Genomic DNA, 18,250 nt, shown 5'->3' with positions numbered 1-18,250 from the left:
GTGCACCGGGCCCCTAGTATCCAATAATTCTGATTCAGTACATCTGGGACTTAGCCACACTGAGACAGACTTTTCCATAGAAAATGCAGAGCATAATCAGATTGGCTGGACTTGAATCATGTCTTATCCCTGAACCAATCACTGAGATGGCAAAGCCAGGCACACCCCTTGGCCTCACCTGGATCAGGAACCTCCCCTCTGGTGCTGGTGGGATTTCTCCCCAGGAAAGAAAGTGAATGAATAATATTCAGTCTCCCCTTCTACCCGAGTAACAGAACCTTAATTATACTAGAAGATGCCTGTGCCCAACTGTCAGTCTACATCCCCAGACTCTGTAGTTATGGCTATGAGGTTAATTCTGAACATTGAACACACAGAGTACAAATCTGGTGTAGGATTTCCAAGAAGCTTCTTTAAGGGAACTGATTCTTCCCTTTTCCTTCCCTTCTTTCTCCTTCCTACTGCCTGGAATGTGAATATGATGACTAGCGATGGAGTCACCATCTTCTAAGCCTGGGAATAAAAGCTAGAATAAGTCTGAGTTTCAGATGATCTTATAAAGTTGCCTGGTTAGGCCAGGATTTCCCATCTCCTCACTTTTACAGAATAGAATAAGCCCTCATGAGTTTTAATGATGTTTAGTTTTATTTCTCTATACCAGGCTTCTGAACTGAATCCTTCCTGATACAGTAGGATTCTGTACCAGATGTAGCTGTGAAGAGAGACTAAGCAGACAGTTATTTCTATGTCCTACACATTCTCTTTAAATTTCACCCCCCATATCTCTGGGCATCCTGAGTTTTGCTCTCTGTTGTACAACTTGAAAAATACTCTTATCATGCCTTATAAAGAATTTGTCTTTTACTGCTTCCAAAGCTAGGCATAATTCATCACCTACACCTGTAACATCATGTTCCTACATCTATGCAAAACCATTCCCCCTTCAAAACGTGGTCCACGATTTATTATATCCCACAGATGCTTCTAGACCAGCTCCACTTAAGTTTAGATAATCAAAAGTAGTCATTCTTTTAACTCAGTCTCGCAGACTCTGTTTCCACATTTGTTAAAGAGATTCCATCAGTGGTTTTCAGACATTTTTAGCCATAAGTCCCTTAGTTCGAAAACCGAAAACAGGAGCCCCTAAGGCCTCAAAGTAAGGTTATGCAGGTTGGACAATGCCATTCTTGTCATTGTCTTTCTGATTGACACCTTTTAGAATTGTGTGGTATACAACCTGCCCCAAAATACACATACGAGGGAGAGTCCCTGGGAAGGACCAGAGGAAGCAAGCATTGAAAAGAATTGCACTGATATTTTCAATCCATGTAATCAATAAAAGTCTAATATTTAGAATACCAAAACACTCATTATATTAATACAAACAACAGAAGAAACCCAGTTGAAAACTTGGCAAGAGACTTAAAACAGGCACTTTGCAAAATAAAATACCCTATCATCAATCAACACATGATGATGAAAATTAAAATCATAATAAACAACCGTTTCATCCACCAGAAAAGCAAAAACTAAGTGTGACAATATCAAGTGTTGCCAAAAATATGGAAATACATGAAACCTCAAATACAGTTGGTAGGAATGTAAATTGCTACACATGTATATATATTTCCCTTCATCCACCGCAAGGAAATGTATGTACATGTGTAACGGTACATGCGTATCAGGGTACATGCACAAAATGTTCTTAGCAGTATTGCTTATAATAGCTAAAACTGAAAAACGAGTTGTCTATCAATATAAGATGGTCTAGTACAATGGAATACAATGAAATACCATTTTGCATGAAAATAACAAACTATCACTACACTCAGTAACTTGGATGAATCTATTTATCTGCCAAAATGAAAACATTAATGTTATTTGGTAAAATGATTTTATATTTTATTGTATGGGTCAATCTTAATGATTGTTTTGATGGAAGGCTCTCTGGTGAACATTAGAGACAGATGAAAAAATAGTTGGATTAAAAAAATAATCACAGCAGCTATTGACAATTGCATTTTCAACATAGGAACATGAGATTAATATGGAGGATCACTATTATTTCTTTGAGTTCTCCACTCAAGCAGCTTTCATGTTAAGAAGTGGTAGGCTATTTATTCCAAAAATGGCTGCAACAATCCTATCCTACATAATAAAAGCCTAATATGCAAATCGACCAAATGGCAGGAACAATCGGTGGTACAACTGGTCAATATGACACGCACTGACCACCAGGGGGCAGATGCTCAACACAGGAGCTGCCCCCAGCCCACAGGCCCCAGGCCAGCCAAGGCAGGTGCAGTGAGCACCACCCCACCCCCTCCACCCCACCCCCGCTGCCGATTCCCCCTCCAGTTGCCCCACAGATCGACCCTGATTACCAGCCAGGGACTCTACCCATGCACGAATTTCATGCATCAGGCCTCTAGTATATATATATATATATATATATATATATATATATATATATATATATACTAGTAGCCCGTTTGCACGAAGATTCGTGCAATAGACCTTCATTCACCTGGCTGCCTGCACCAGTTTTCTGCCGGCACTGGGGACCCAGGACTTGGCTGTGGCCACCGCCTTCTGCCTTCTTTCAGGGTCCGGGCTTGGCCCTGGGCGGTGGCCTTGGGCTCGGCTGCACCCAGTGTCCCTGCGACCGATCGCAGGAGCCGACCCCCAGTGGTCTCCTGCGATCGGCGCAGGCACCCCGCTGGCGCCCAAGGCCGGGAAAGCCTCGGGCGGCTTTCCCGGCCTTGGGCTTCGCCACACCCAGCATCCCTGCAACGGTTTCCTGGTGGGCGTGGTTGATGGGCGTGGCTTGGTTGGTGGGCGTGGCTTGGGCGTAGCGAAGGTGCGGTCAATTTGCATATTTGTCTATTATAAGGTAAGATAGATAGATATATATATATATATATATATATATATATATATATATATATATATAAATCCAGAGAATGTTTTTTTTATTGATTTTTAGAGAGAGTGGAAGGGATGGGGAGAGGAAGAGAAACATCAATGTGAGAGAGACACATTGATTGGTTGCCTCCCTCACGCGCCCAAGGGATGTAGGAATCGATTCTGCAACTGAAGTAGGTTACCCTTGACCAGAATTGAACCCGGGACCCTTCCATCGGCAGGCTAACGTTCCAACCACTGAGCCAAACAGGCTAGGGCTGCAACAATATTTTCTGTCCCAGGTGCTCTTTCAGAATCTTGCTCCTCCTTCATCTCATCTCCTTCGACCTTGATAGACCTCTGTTTACAGCAGAAGTGACTTCTGAGCCTAGGACCTGAAGGTCAATCCTTTCCACCTGACTCTCTCGCTCGGGGTTTCACCCAGAGAACCCGGACACCATGCTGTGAGGAAGCTGAGGCCACGTGGAGAAGAACCTAAGTCCCTGGCCCTGAAATCTGGCTGAGTTCCCAGCTGATAGCCAGCACCAGCTTTCGGGCCATGTGAGTGAGCCCTCTTGGGAAAGTAACTAGCCCTCCCTCACAATAGGGCACCAAGCAGACACCAGTCTCCCCTGCTGAGATCTGCCCAGATTCAGACTTAAGACTGCTGTGGTTAGAAGCCACTATGTTTTGGGGTAGTTTGTTACTAAGTAATAATAATCAGAATAAGATCAAGGGACATTCCTGCTACAATTGTCCTGGGAGCTGTGTTTTTCCAAAAATCCCCTTATGCACCCCTCCCTCTTCTTTTTTCTTCTGTTCGTATTTGCAGGAAGCATTAGCTAGACCAAGTGATAAAAACACTTCTAGCTTAAAGGAAGCAACTTTTTTCACACTTGCTTAGTGCATTTTAGGATGTCATTACCAAATAATATGTGATATTTCTCCTCCTTTTCCTTGTGTGTCTGGGAGTTCATTTTTGGAGACATGGTGGTCCAAAATGTCTCATCCCTAAAAGGCAATGGATACACACACATTCTCTAAAGGTATTTTCCATGACAAAACAGGGAAGTCAGTTGGCCAAATTGCATGCATGTGGGCTATTCATCCTTTCCTACATAAAAGAATCAAATATAGGGTCCAAAATATAGTTATTTTAACTGTTGCAGCAGGCAAGGACTTGCCCAATAGTTCCTTGAAGTTTCCGTTCTGATATGGGCACACACAGAAAGATTAAGAGATTACACTTAGAGATACCACATTGTCTTCAGTCTTTAAGGGCTTGTTAAGTCTTCTGTTGCCTTTTAGTTTAACCTTGTTTCATCAAACCAGTGCAATACAGATCAAGGCCCGGATAAATATTTGCGAGTTGTCTGAACTTTGTTCTGTGCCCTTAAATACTCTTAGGAAATCAATTTTGGACTAAAGAAGCTTGAAGATTCTGTCACTAAAACTGGACTGATTTGGGGCCAGTTGTGATAAGAACACAAGAGTAAGGGTATTTGGAATTTCGGTCTGCAGGACCTTCTGGGAAATGATTATTACTGCGTGAGAAACTGCATATAAATGTATACTCAAAGTAATTCTTTTGAAACAGCTTAAGGTCTAAACACTGATTCTTTTTTTTTAGGTGACTTTTCAAGAATATTTACCTACAGCCTGCTATCACATGATCTGCCCTTACTTCTCTCTCTCTCCCCGCACCTCTTTCTCTCTCTTTCTCTCCCACCTGAACACCCGCCCCCCCACCTTTTCTCCAGAGGAATCATATTGAGGAATTGAATTTCTCTGGGGCCTTTTCACTGGTGTAATCCTAAAAGGGGAGTGTGGGCAAGGGTCAGGGCCAGCTGGACAGCTGCTAGTCACTCCAGAGATCCTTAGGAAAATCAGTTTTGTAAGTTATGTGCTCATGAGCCCAAGAAAGGGCAACTTCTCTGTGGAAAGGGAGAATGGAAGTTTCCAGACAGATATGACATCTCTCTGGCAACTTACCAGCTGGGGCCCTCTGGCTCTCTCGTGATCTGGCTGAGATGTTGGGTTTGATTTGGCAGGTCACTTAACCTCTGCTTCCTCCACTTCCTCAGCTGTAAAATGGGGTCATCACTTCCCACGAAACATCACGGGACTTTATAAAGACGAGCAAATACTTACGGCACGCAGTTTACAGGAAGAGCTAACGCTTCAAAGCTCAGTTCAACCACTTCCCATTAGGTGACTTTAGGTGTTATTGGCCTCTCTCTGCCTCAGTTTCTTCGTTGAAAAATAAGGATAATAATAGGATCTATCTCACAGAGCTGTTTGAGGATTAAATGATATAACATTGTACATGAAGTACAGCATCTGAGAGTCTCAATAAACGTTAATGGTTTCACCTGCTCTACACCTTATTTCATCTGATCTGTGTCACCCACCCAAGACCAGAAGGCTGGAATTATAAGAGAATCCTAGAATGAAAGGCAAAGACTCTCTCACTTTACAGACAAGAAAAAAAGAAACTCAGTGAGGCTGGGTGACTTGCCCGGGGCTGTCTGATTCATTAGTGAGAGAGCAAGAGTTAGAGTTCAGGTCTCCTAATTATTGGGTCTGGGCAAGTCTCCGTTTTCACTCCTTTGAAGGCTGTGCTGGTATTTCTATCCCCAGATAATTCTCAGTCTGATTTTAACCCTAAAATCAGTTTATACCATCAACCAGTGCATCCCCTAAATCTCCCATGGCCCCCACAAAACCTGTAGATAACCTCCTTCCCAGAAAGGTCCCCCTAACCCCAGAAGGCCAGGAATGGTAACACTTTTTCCAAGACCTGAGGAAGCCACTAATGGGGACAGCAGGTGAGGAGGGAGCGGGAGCTGCGGCTGCTGGCTAAGGTTGCCCTGGTAACCGCTTGCAGGCTCCATTCAGGAAGTGAGCCCAACTCCAAGATGCAAAATGATCGCCTTCCCGCAGCTCCTACAAGCACAAAGGAACCAAAGGGATAGAGGGATGGCCAGGAAGGGAGGCCAAGGTGAGGTGGGGGCCCATGCTGTCAGTTACAACCTTCCACTTCCCACAGAAGAAAAAAGAGAGAGAATAGCTCTTTGAATCTTTTGACTTGTGTGAACCATAAAAACCACCCACTTAACATGAGTCCTTTTGTGGCCATAGAGGGAGGCAGGTCCCCCTCTGTTCACCAGCCTTATGAAACAATATACCAGGAGGGGGGCGGGGGGAGAAATCCCAAGCATTGCCACTTTATGGGGGCCCCGAAACTCTTCTGGCTCCCTCTTTTACTCAGACTGATGACAAAGACCATTTGCTACCAATCTATTGGAAACTTTTATTTTTTCTTCACAGCTTGAGCTGTTTAAATGCAGGGAGCTCCCTCTCCCCAAATCGATGTCAGACACTTGCTGAATGGGCCAGGCTCAATTATGTTCCCTCCGCAGGTTCAGCTCACACTGTGACCCTGCATGGCTTCCTGCTATTCATATGTGTTACTTCCCCTTTGTGGTAATGGCTTGTGGCACTTGGCCAGAAAACATTATTAATTTCAGAAGTGGACTGACAAACAACAAACCCACAGTGAACGGAGAGGAAGTGCTGGGGAGGCCAGCTGTCGGCTTGAGCGGAGCAGTAGGAACTCAATGTATGCAAGTTTGAGGAGGAAAGATGATAATCCACAGAGAGGAAATGCACTAAAATTATCCACAGCCCATGTTAAAGAAAAAAGAAAGAAAAAAAAAAAGAGAGAGAGAGAGAAAGAAACCAGAACAAAGAAAGGGGGGGAGAAGCACACAGCTACTTGAGCTGCAGCTGGACAGGAAATTGCTAACGCTGCTTGCAAATCCCCACTTTGAACAGCCAGTCTAGGGAATGCCAGCAGCGGAAACCGTTCAGAACTGGATTAACACGGGCCAAGTGGAACTGCAACCCACTTCTCCTTTCTGAGCTCCGGCTGACTTGGGGAAGCCGAATGGGAGACTGACTTGGTCATGTTCTGTGCATTTGCCTTTTATACATGCTTACTCATTAAAAGTCCCACCGGACAGCGTGATATGGTTGCCACAAAATCAGGGCCACATGCCTATCATGAAAAGTACCAAACCACCCAACTGGCATCTGACATGTGCCATGTGGGTGAAAAGCTCATCTTCCCAACTGCAGATAAAGGGACTAAGCGCATTTGAAGAGACTACAAAATGCAGTTATGTTCTAGTTCTTTTGATTTCATACGCCTACCCTTTACTTTTATTTTTGGCTTGTGTTTTGTTACACTTGGGACAAAGAGAGGGGATGTCCCAAGAAAATGACAAGATAGTAAGCCTTTACACCTTGAAAGAAACTGTTCAAAATAACCTCCATTAGGTTCAATTGTGGTTTCTGACCTACATTCTAAACCAGTTAAGCACCAAGTACATTAGAACAGGAGTGACAAAGCTTCAACTAAAATGCCAATATAAAACGTTCAAGCCAAATCCAGGCTCAAGGGAGAAAGCTTAGATATGCTTTGCCACACACGAGAAAAGGAAAACACCACTCCTGATTCATGTTATTCCAATTTAAGATTAATTTGCAAGTAGAATTGCCAGGTAGTAACTGACTGGAAAAATAATTATCCCTTCTCCTTGGCATGTGCGTTACTGAGAAGATCCTGATGGAGAAAAGAGAGGTTAACGCTGTTACTGTCACCTTAATTCTGCTGCCCTTGGGGCCCCCTTGTTGACTGTTCACTAATATCTGTATTTTATACCCCAATATTTCCTGTGAAATTATTATAAGCCAGAACTATATTCACAGAAAATATTGTCCATACACATGATATAGTCAGTCCATTCTATGATGCCATCCTTATTTGAAGCAAAAGATTAATTTCATAAGCTGCACCTGAAAAACATTCTTGGAATAGCTTCAAAGATGAGAACTTTGCCCTGCTATGCCTACCTGTGCTTTTACAAGCCAGTGTCAGTCCCAAGTGAAAAGTTCCTAAAATGTGTCACTTCACATTCCGGTACAATTAAGTTTAAAAAAAAAAAAATACACACATTCAATAGCCAAAATAGTTATTTATTAATAATTTAAGGTTTTACATTCTTATAATAAATTGCATCTCAAAACTTTACACCATGAACATAATGAAGCAACCTAACTCTCGCCCCTCTTCACAATCATATGCACTTCACCTATCAAATGGGTACCCATGCTCACACACACACTTCCAGTTTTATACGAAATTTTTAAAAGGAAAGAAACCAACCCAAAGTATTGCATTAGAGGTCGTGACGCTCCCTGAAGAATTTTGTACAGAGGTAATATACTGTTTAGCACAGCTGAAGTTTAAAAAAAAAAAAAAGTGAGCCCATTGATTTTGGTGCCTTTCCAAGGTATCCCCTTTAAGACAACACAAGCCAAAATATTTACAAAGGTAAGGCATAGTCAAACTACATTAAGGGGGTGGGGAAAATCACAAGGAAGATATATGAAAGATACTGAAGACTGCACCATAACAAGGTCTCAGCGACTATAGTGTCCATGAAAATGTCATTCAGACTTGGTAAAGTTGAGCATGCTGCAAATATATCCTTTGGATTAGGAAAGAGCAAAGTTTTCCATTTTTATGTTGTTGCAAGAAGTGGTATACCGCTCTTTCTTCCTTTGGATGATTTCTTTTAAACCCATCAAAGAAAAAACAAACACAGTTCAAACAAACACTGCCAAGTGATTTAAGATCAAATATTTACAATAATCAAATGGAGTATCAGATTTATTTTATCTATTATTAATGTGTGTGTGTTTTTTTTTGCAAACTGATACTACAGAGCTGAAACCTGTCTTTGGCTCCTCTATATGCAAAATTGATCAGTCTTCACTGAAGACAACATAGTCAGTTCCAGATGCAAAAAGAAACAGTGGTACAAAGCCCTAAAGAACACATGCTCCTATCCTACCATTTGGTCCTACCCTGTTTATCTGGAAGTCCTCAATTCCAGTCCCTGCATGGGTAGGCTGTACACATGGATGTGGAGCAGACCTACTGCCTGTATCTCTACAGCAAGTCCTGTTGTTTCCATCGAGAATGGAGCAAATCTCTCCCTTTGTAATAACCAGTTCCACATGTGATAACCTTGTCTAACAGACAGCGGGTGTCATTTGGACACCTGGGGCCACATACAAAGAAAGCAGCCCAGCCGATGCTGCCAAGAGAAACTGCTGAAGGAAAGGACACATCCCAGCTTGGAGGAATGTGGGGCCTTTCACGTGGATTGCCGGGAGTCCACCTGGTAGACATTCTGGTTGGAGGGGGTGGTGAAGTAGAGCTGCTGTGCGGGGACCCGGTTGTCACAGGGGCTGCTGAGTCCCAGCGTCCTCTCGAAGTCCAGCAGTTGGCCCATGAAGTTGAAGTTGGGGGAGATGTTGGATTTCTTCATCTTGACAATGTCATAAGCATCGTTCATGGACAGATTGAGCTTCTGCATAAGATAAGCCACAGTCACGGTGACCGAGCGGCTGATGCCCGCCAAGCAATGCACCAAGACGCCACAGTTTTTGCCCCGGGCTTCATCTGTAAACACAAGAAAGGCAAGCTTTCAGTAGACCGAAAACCACCCTTTGTGAATGATCAGTCTAAAAGATGATTTCTTTCTTTTTTTTTTAAGATTCAGAAAGTAATCGTGTGGGGCAGTTTAGCCCTGCAGGCAGCAAAAAAAAAAAAAATGTATCATTTCGATAAAACATGTACGCTGGGCACAATTACATATTTCAGATGTTTTCTGAAAAGGGAGCTTTTGTATTAAGTTTCTGCCAACAAAAAACTCCTTAATGTGTGCATTCTTTGCCTCAGCATGTGAATACCAGAAACCCTGCAATACGGTAGTGAATGCCTTTTGTACAGACAAGCAGACTGCAAGGGTCTATTAAATTATTCCCCAACTGTTGTGCAGCTAACAATGGAGGTATTCAGGCATTTTAAAAGAGAGAGGGAAGTCACAGGGGACAGCCCATTAGGAGGAACAGGATGTCGACATGGCCTGAAAATGAGTTCCTTTGTAATAGGAAATGCATTACAATGCCTGGAGATTCGCTTCTCCAGGCTTCCAGCCCACAGTCCTTCCTGCTGGGCTCAGGTTACCCGCACTGTCTCACTCTGCACTGGGATCCCAGGAACATTCAACTGGATTTTAACATCTAAGCACGCATCGGGGCTTTCCAACGACCAACCTGATGTCATAAAATCGCTCCCAGGTCTTTTAAAATTCTAGAGCAATGCTAGGATTCCTGCCTACCACAAGTACTTCTTTCTAGCCTTCCCCCATCCCAAAGACTGTCGGAATATTCTGAAGTCTGATTGTGAATGCCACCCCTCCCCCGGCATTTCAAATACACCTGTGGTCAATAGTCTTAGCAAAAGGTGCTTTTGATTTTCTTAGCAAGATGCACCAGAACTAATAACATTAGAGACCTGTAGACTGACACATTAGCAAGCAGCAAGAAAGACTGAAAGCGTAAAAAACTCTGTGAGCTAAGACTTTGGCATTTTAAAAGTGAGCGAGTACTGTTAATGAGTCTCACCTATGAAAGAAATGGCCTCAGGGAAAAACTGGGACAGGTTTTGGCTCCAGTGATCCGAGATGGGGATCTGCTTGTATTTAAACTCTCCTGCGTTCTCAAAGAGATTCGGCAAGTTGGGGGTGACGTTCAGGATGTACTTGATGCCGAACTCCTCCAGCACGTCCAGGTTGGTGGAGTCCTTGGCACAGCCCAAGTAAAGGAAGGGCAAGATCTCCACGGGGAAAGAAGGCTGGCTGTTGGACAGCGGGCTGCCATCCGAGTCCGTGGCACTATTGGGGTCTCGGTCAAGGTCAGACTCAATGTCCGAGGAGGAGTCGGAGCTGATCCGCAGGCCCCCGAGCCCCAACACCGGCAACGGCGGCGAGCTGCTGCTACTCGAGCCGTCTAGATTGGTCTCGCAGTGCAGGGCGAACTCGGCTTGGAACTTACTGAAGCCACCTGCCAGGACGAGAGAAGCCATCGTGTAACTCGAGAGCCCGTAGTAGTTTTCACAGCTTTGGGAGCCGCAGCCGGGCGCTTGGAAACACCACAGCACCTCCTCACGACCCCCCGACACTCAGAACCAGATGTATAAAGACACTTAAACGTGCACCCTTGGAAATGGAACGAACGGGCCCGCCTCCCCTGGGAGCCCTTACTCTTTTGAATCCGGAAATGCACAAAATGGCAACTTTCCTGAATATTCTGAGGGGCTAAGAAGAAAATGCCAATATGCACCCCAACGACCTATCCCACCCTGCCAATTTTTAACTCCGAATCGAACGATAGAAAGCAAGGCAAGGTGGAGGACATCCTGCGGGTGCCTGCTCCCCGGAAGCGGGTGAATGCTGCGCCGGCCTGGCTCCGCGGTGCGGGACGCGCGACGTTCGCAGCCCGCAGCGAGCGGACGGCCCCCGGCTGGGCAGCGGGGCCCCGAAGCGCCAGCCAAGCGCAGCCCGCACCTCCCGCCCGGCCCCGCGCGCCCCGCTCCCCCGCCGCACCTACCTTCCAGGTAGAAGGCCCGGCAGCCCTCGTCCTTGAGCTTCTTGAGCAGCAGCCCCAGCACCGACTCGCCCCCCGTGTTCTCGTTCCAGTCGCTGCTACTCTCGTCGTACAGCACCACCGTGTCGGTGCCGCAGCGCCGGGTGAAGCGGTCCCGGTCCTCGCCGCGCGTGAAGAGCGCGTGCACGGGCAGGTTGCCCTTCTGCAGGCGCCGCAGCATGATGCCCGGGATGGCCACGTTGATGGCCGACTCGATGTGGGACGACTCGTACAGCTCCTGCGGCCGGCAGTCCATCAGCAGCAGCCGCTCGTTGCCCAGCTCCAGCTGCTCGTTGAGCCACGCCACCGTCTTGCTGATCGCCATTTCCGACGCGAAGGGCACGGGTCTGAGCGTATCTATCATGGGGGTCGAGCTGCGAGAGAGGGTGGGGTGCCTAGCAGACGCCCCGCGGGGCAGGCATAGGCCGAGCGCGCCACGCGAAGCCGCCGCTCACGGAGCGGGCTTGAATCCCACCTCGCGCGTCCCAAGCAGCGTTGGAGGCTGGGGAAGGCGAGCCCGAAGGGATGCCGGCGGTTTCCTCTGCACCCGGCTGCAGCCGCTCGCTTTCGGGGTCAAGGAATCGCTCTGAATGAAGCTGCCCAGACAGTTTTGTTTCTCCCCGGTGAATGAAATCCAATTAATCTGGACTCCGGGCTACTGAGAGGGGAGGAAGAAAAAAAAGTCCGGCGGCTCCTGATCCCTCCCTCCAAGGCTGCACCTCAAATCCACCCGAGCGTCTCTCTTCCTCAGATCATTCAAGCCTCGCACTCTCCCTGTCTGCCTCGGACTCAGCCCTCGCACACCCCCTGCGCCAGGCAGCTCCTCAATGGATACAAACAGCGAGCGTCTCAATGGATACATTCTCCCGGCCAGCCAATGAGCGAGCTGCGGAAGGGGCTGTTGCCGTGGAGACGGACCGGCTGGAACAGGTTGTGTTGATGAATTGTTAATGAGTTTGTCATTCACAAAAACGGAAAGGAATTTCCGCTCCGGATAAGCCCCAGTGCAAACAAGCTGCAACAGCGGCCTCGGCGGGAGGAAGGAGAAAGAGGAGGAGGCGGCGGCGGAGGAGCAGGGCACATAAACCAGGGCACTTCAGTTGTCTCATGTTTCCTTCTGTTGAGAGTTCACACTTCGCGTCGGAACTTTTTTGCGCACAAATGGTGCAATTAGCAGGCACAAAAGCCCTTGTTCGTGACGCCTGTGCTCGCAAGCTAGCTTTAGGAAAACTCGCGCTGACTTTTTTTTCCTTTTTTATTCCCTTTAAACTCATTTGGACTGGGGTTCGCCTTACCCCTCCTCCCCCGCCCTCCTTTAGGCGGTTGTTTGCCAGTTTAAAAAGCCCGATTCTGTTTGCTCTGATGTTCTTTCAGCCGAGGCTATGTTGGGGCTGCCGGACTGCCTGGGCTTTAGTGACCGGTGAGGTGTTAAATGTTAATCCAACGTCTTTGGAAACAAGACCAGGATTATATTGAAGCATTTTTAAAGCAAGCAAACAAGGATCTGTTGTTCAGATAATAGGAATCGAGCTCTTTTTGTAAATAGCGTTTTAATCATTATTTATAAACAGTGGAGGCTGCAGAAACAAACTTGTGGGACAGTCTGATGCTTTTATCCCCCTCCAGCGGCGTGGAGCGTTAGGAGCCAGAACCATTGTTCCTGTGACCCCGGCTCCCGCGCCGGTCACCCACCACGCGCTGAGGGGGTGGGGGTCGCGCTGGTTGCTTATTTCTGGGCAGGAAGCTCGGCTTCCGAAAAAAAGGAGCTGATCGGGCGGGAGCACCTGCGCGAGGTGCACTAGGGCACCCGGAGCCTTCGGGCTGTCCCACCATCGTGGAGGCACGGGGAAGTCCTCCCGCAAGGCCTGCAGGTTGCAGGGATAAACTGGGCTCGGCGAGCGGTTACTGTGTAGACAGAAGCATGTCAAGGGGAAGCCTGCTCACCCCCCCACCCCCCAGCCTCCACCCCCACCACTCTCTTCGCAGCGTGAACCGCAGCCCCCAACCCTGCGTCACGGGGCTCTCGCGGAGGACGGGACGCGCCTGCGCATTGCACTCCTTGTCATCTCCCCCCCCCCCCCCCCCCAGTCACCCCTGTCTCCTAGCAAGGTGGGCGCCGTACGTGGGGCGACTCCGCTGATGGTGCGGGACTGTGGGCTCTGTAGCGGCCCGGGGAGGGAGAGGGGGGGTGCATGCCGGGATCCCCTGGCTCCTCAGGAGGGCTGGGAGTCCCGGGGGACGTCTCTGCAGCTCTGCAGAGCCAACAGGTAACCGGGGAGGAGTTGGCCCAGCCTCCCTGCAGCGCTCGGCCGAGGCGCCGGGGCGCAGGGTGGGCCAGCTGGGGGCCGGATGGAGGCGGGGCCCGGCCGGGGCCTCGGCGACGGGGAGGCGCAGTCTGGGGCGCAGAGCTCCATTGTTACATAAAGACGCCGGGGCCTGCCTCTCCTGAGCGGAAAACCACCTGTGCGCGGCCGGCGGCGCTGGGGCGCGGAGGGGGGGCCGAGGCCGGAAGGCGCGGGCCCTGATCCGGCCTCCCCTCCCTAACCCCTGGCGGAGAAGAGGCCGCTCATTGTGCGGCCGCCGCCAGGGAGGCGGAAGCGGGGGCCGGGGCCCGGCCGGGAGCGGCTGTTCCGAGCGCCCCTCCCGGCGCTCTGTGCCCAGCGCAAGTGTAACGGAGGGCACCTGAGGTCGCGGGGTCTCCCTCAGCCAGACTCCCGCGCCCACGGGCCGGCCTGCTGACGCCCCGCTCCAATTTGCATTTTTAGTCACCCGCCTCTTCCCCGGTTTGGGGGATGGAAGCTAAAAAAAGCAGGCTGCGAGGCCCAGGCTGCCAATTTCGGAGCTCTGCCGCAGGCAGGCCGCCCCAGGAGGAGCGTGTGCGACGGAGGCGGGGGTGGCCGTGCGCCTCTCCCCGCTCCTTTTTTGGGCATGCCTTGGAACAAAATTCCCATATTTTACTGGATATTCCCCCAGTCCCAGCTGGGGTAGGCCTGCGCTGGATTTGACGCCTCCGATCCGCCCCCACCTGTTACAGGCGTTACCAACCCAAGACGGTTCAGTCACCGGGACCTGGAGGCGCGGAGGGGAGAGGCAGGGTGCCCTGCTGTGGAGCTGAGAGGAGCGGACTCTTTCAGCCGGGACCTCCCGCAGAAAAGGAGGGAGGGACATTGGTTTCTATTTAATTTTGTATGGATTTCAGAGAGGAAGGGAGAGGGGGAGATAGAAACATCAATGAAGAGAGAGAATCATTGATTGGCTGCCTCCTGCACGCCTCCCTCCCCCCACTCACTGGGACCCGGCAACTGGGGCGTGTGCCCTTGACCAGAATCGAACCGGGACCCTTCAGTCTACAGGCCCATGCTCTATCCACTGGACCAAATTGGCTAGGGCTCTATTTAGCTATTTTAAAAACGCAGTTACCTGGACCTGGGCGTAAATTTGGGAGGATAATCGCAACACTTTGCAAACTTGAAGGTGGACACGTTTAGTCTGACCCGTGCCGATGAACGCTATCGCGGCGGAATGTCGGGCCTTCTCGTCGCGTTTTCCAAAACGGCAGCGCCCTCCCCTGCGTCTCGGGGCACCGGTCGGGCCGCTCGGTCCTAAAACAGGCGCCGTAAAGAACCTCGGAGCCGGGCGGCCCGGGTTTAAATTGTGCCCCAATCGCTTCCTACACACTCGACCGTGGTTAAATCTTCTAACTGTTCTACGCCGCAGTCTCCCGCGGTGGCAAAATGAAGATAAAAATACCTGCGATGATTGGATGGGTAAAGCGAAGTGCCCTAACTTGGTGTGCTGTTAGCTGTTGATACGATTTTCATCGCTCTGAATTCCGAACCTGTGCAGAGGCCTGAGTCCTTTCCATCCCAAAGACCCCTTTGGCGGGCTGCCTCACAGCTCGCCTGGAACTGGCTAGTCTACAGAGAAACCCTCTGAGAAACTGCCCTGAGCGGTTTAATCCATCCCAATCCGGCTGCCAAGCAAAGCAGGTGCTGTTACAGACCAGGGTCAAAATCCTTTAACTGGGTTAACGGACAGAAAGTACCCAGTTACCTTTCTAACTTCTCCCTCAGGGGTCCTTTTTTAAAATGCCCTGTTTCTTCTCCACCCACACCAAAATGATCTAATAGAAATAATACCTATTGGGCATTTACTACATGGAAGGCATGGTACCGATGTCTCTATTTAGGTTCATAACTTTGGTCAGTCTTCAGAAAACCCATGTAAATTATCTCCATTCACAGATGAGTGAATTTGCCTGAGGTCACACATTAGGAAATGGTGGGGCCAGGATTTGAGACCAGACCTTTAAGGATTAACCACATACGTGTAAGTAATACAGGATGTTGTAGAGATCTTACTACACCGTGCTGTTCCCTGCTGGAATGTGCAGGATTAAGGTCTGCCTTTTGAATTTTGACCACCAGAGTCACATTATCTCTGTTGCACCCTCCCCACACATGTTAAGGTCAAAAGTTAGGCTTACTCTTCTGCTCCTTCTGCATCTGGTGGTTTTCTTGGACTGTATGCACCTCTTCATTTAGTTAACCACTCAGTAAATGTTGCGCATTGTTCTCCCTTACAGTGTGTTTTGGATCATCACAACTACCATTACTTACCTAGTTGTCTGTGTAGCACATGGGCCTGGGTTTAAATCTTAGCTCTACCACGCACTTGTAGTCTGACAGAGGGCAGTTACTAACCTCTCTGTGCCTCCGTTCGTGCATTCATTCGCTCATTTATTCCAGGTTCCAGAAAGCAGCAGTGAGTAAGACAAGAATACCTGCCTTCCCAGAGCTTGCATCCTATTGAGGACAGACAACAAATAACAGAAATAGTTATACAGTATATTAGAAAGTGAACGTGCTATGGAGAAAAATAAAGCAAGGAAAGCAGGAGTGTGCAAAATTCGGATTAGTTATAATCCTCAGAGGACTGGGAGGATTAGAGACAACCTAGGTGACATACAAAAAATGTTGGGCACAATATGGGGACTCAAATGATGACTTTTTAAAACTCACTGCTTTATTCCTGCACAGAGCTGACTTGCTGTTGCTGATGATCCTGTCTTGAATCTCCTCCTCCTGGCCCTGTCACCCAGCCCCGCAGGAAACATCCTCAAAAGCGGTCTAACAACTGGAACAGTGGTCGGCAAACTCATTAGTCAACAGAGCCAAATATCAACAGTACAACGATTGAAATTTCTTTTGAGAGCCACATTTTTTAAACTTAAACTTCTCCTAACGCCACTTCTTCAAAATAGACTCGCCCAGGCCGTGGTATTTTGTGGAAGAGCCACACTCCAGGGGCCAAAGAGCCCGCATGTGGCTCTCGAGCCGCAGTTTGCCGACCACGGAACTGGAAGAATCACTGTCTTCCTTACTTCCAGAGGCCCCGGTTCCCTGCTTAGGGTGTGATTCATGTGCAGAGGGCTGTGTCTATGTGCAGGGAAGCAATTTCCGAGATCCTAATTTCTCTGTGTGTGTATGCGTGGGCATGCACCTAGAACCCGGGCTTGAATTCTTGCCCCTGGGAAGCTGCTTAAAAGTGTCTTTTGGTTGTGAATGTTTGCTTGACTACTGAAGAAGCATTCCGGCTTTGCAGGAATTTTCCTGCCTCAAGGACACTTGGGATTTAAGTGACCCAAAAGGTTATTAGCATGACCTCTAATCTTCTTGGAGTAATCGCTATGAATACAATGACATTTATTAGCACGTCATGTGAAAATAGTTACCCGGATTTTCAGCTAACAGGGAGAGCATGTTTTGGAAGGTCTGACTTAAAATGCAGTCTTGTGGCATATTCAAGATTCACTTTTAGAAGTCCCAGGGAGCCCTCAAAGTGACAGAGGCTTTCAGGGCAGCTAAACCTCAGGATGGAATTTAACTGCATTTGAGAAATATCTTTGAAATAGCCTTGAAATAAAGGGCATATGGGGTTCTGAACTATTGCTGAGGTCTCTTGGCAGATTCCTCAAAAAAAGACAGCGAGTTATGTCTGATCAGCAGGAACCGAAGAGGCCCAAAGGACTGACAGTAGGGTAGGCTGTGCACAGAGGAAACCAAAAGGAGTTTCAAATATGTGCCCCAAATTAAAAGCACGACTGCAGATCCGGGTTTGCAATCAAACAGCTTCTCATTGGCAGCTTTACGGAGCTTGCCCAGGGTGAGGGCTGCAGGGGTAACGCTTTTCCTAAACAGTTCAGGAGTGGGGGAAGGTGGGCTAGGTTAGATGGCACTAACAGGTAAGCTGGTCGGTAGCAGTGCCAGAATCACACGCCCACAGGCACATCTAGGGGGTGGTTGGAGCATTCCTATCAATGACACACACTTGAACATCTTACCAGAATGATACAACCGGCAGAAAAATGGGAACCAATGTGAAATTTAGACCTTGGCCCCAATCAGTCTAAGCTTTCAAAAATGATGGTTTTCATCCCTGCTTTATTGTGTTTCTGTTCCATCACCTGAGGGGATGCACATGATTTACATTCAGGATCCCACAGAGACTTTATCTAGAAGATTCTTTGGAAGTCTTTACCAAGAAATTTCATTTAAAGATAACAATGTTGATTTCTTCTTTCAAAAGCTTTCGTCCCTTTCATGCCAGCGGGAAAACATTGATTCTTCCCTCTAATCCTTTATTTTCACAAAGTAGGAAATGTAAAAGCACATGTAAATGTGTATTCGAGAAGTCCCCAGGAAGCTGCGTCTCTGCAGGACAGCCGAGCTCGCTCGTTTTAGGGTGGGTGGGTAGAGGGGGATGGACTACAGCACCTTGCTTC

The 18,250-nt window shown here is 48.2% G+C and overlaps 1 protein-coding gene and 1 long non-coding RNA gene across 2 annotated transcripts in view; one reads left to right on the top strand and one right to left on the bottom strand.

The window, feature by feature from the left end:
* Nucleotides 1–7,923: 7,923 nt before the first annotated feature.
* DUSP6 (dual specificity phosphatase 6) lies at nucleotides 7,924–12,308 on the bottom strand. Its single transcript, XM_008143783.3, has 3 exons — nucleotides 11,431–12,308; nucleotides 10,447–10,884; nucleotides 7,924–9,439 (listed from the first exon to the last, which is right to left on the bottom strand). Exons 1-3 carry the CDS (start codon nucleotides 11,828–11,830, stop codon nucleotides 9,132–9,134), a joined length of 1,146 nt encoding a protein of 381 aa, XP_008142005.1. The 5' UTR covers nucleotides 11,831–12,308; the 3' UTR covers nucleotides 7,924–9,131.
* A 1,352-nt stretch (nucleotides 12,309–13,660) lies between these two features.
* The window catches only part of LOC114232324 (uncharacterized), a 69,192-nt gene continuing 64,602 nt past the window's right edge, over nucleotides 13,661–18,250 (top strand). Inside the window, exons 1-2 of the long non-coding RNA XR_003618361.2 lie at nucleotides 13,661–13,733; nucleotides 15,711–15,795. This is a non-coding gene — a long non-coding RNA (uncharacterized LOC114232324). The remainder of the gene's footprint in view (nucleotides 13,734–15,710; nucleotides 15,796–18,250) is intronic.

This window comes from Eptesicus fuscus, chromosome 7 (genome assembly GCF_027574615.1).
Source record: "Eptesicus fuscus isolate TK198812 chromosome 7, DD_ASM_mEF_20220401, whole genome shotgun sequence".
NCBI lineage: Eukaryota > Metazoa > Chordata > Mammalia > Chiroptera > Vespertilionidae > Eptesicus > Eptesicus fuscus.
This window is presented reverse-complemented; position numbering and strand designations above follow the sequence as displayed.

Excerpts from the sequence above, each read along its gene's own strand:
- DUSP6 (XM_008143783.3), bottom strand. The coding sequence starts at position 11,830 with ATGATAGATACGCTCAGACCCGTGCCCTTCGCGTCGGAAATGGCGATC. Across the intron at positions 10,885-11,430 it reads CCGGGCCTTCTACCTGGAAG|GTGGCTTCAGTAAGTTCCAA; the intron begins GTAGGTGCGGCG and ends TCGTCCTGGCAG. Across the intron at positions 9,440-10,446 it reads TGAGGCCATTTCTTTCATAG|ATGAAGCCCGGGGCAAAAAC; the intron begins GTGAGACTCATT and ends TTGTGTTTACAG.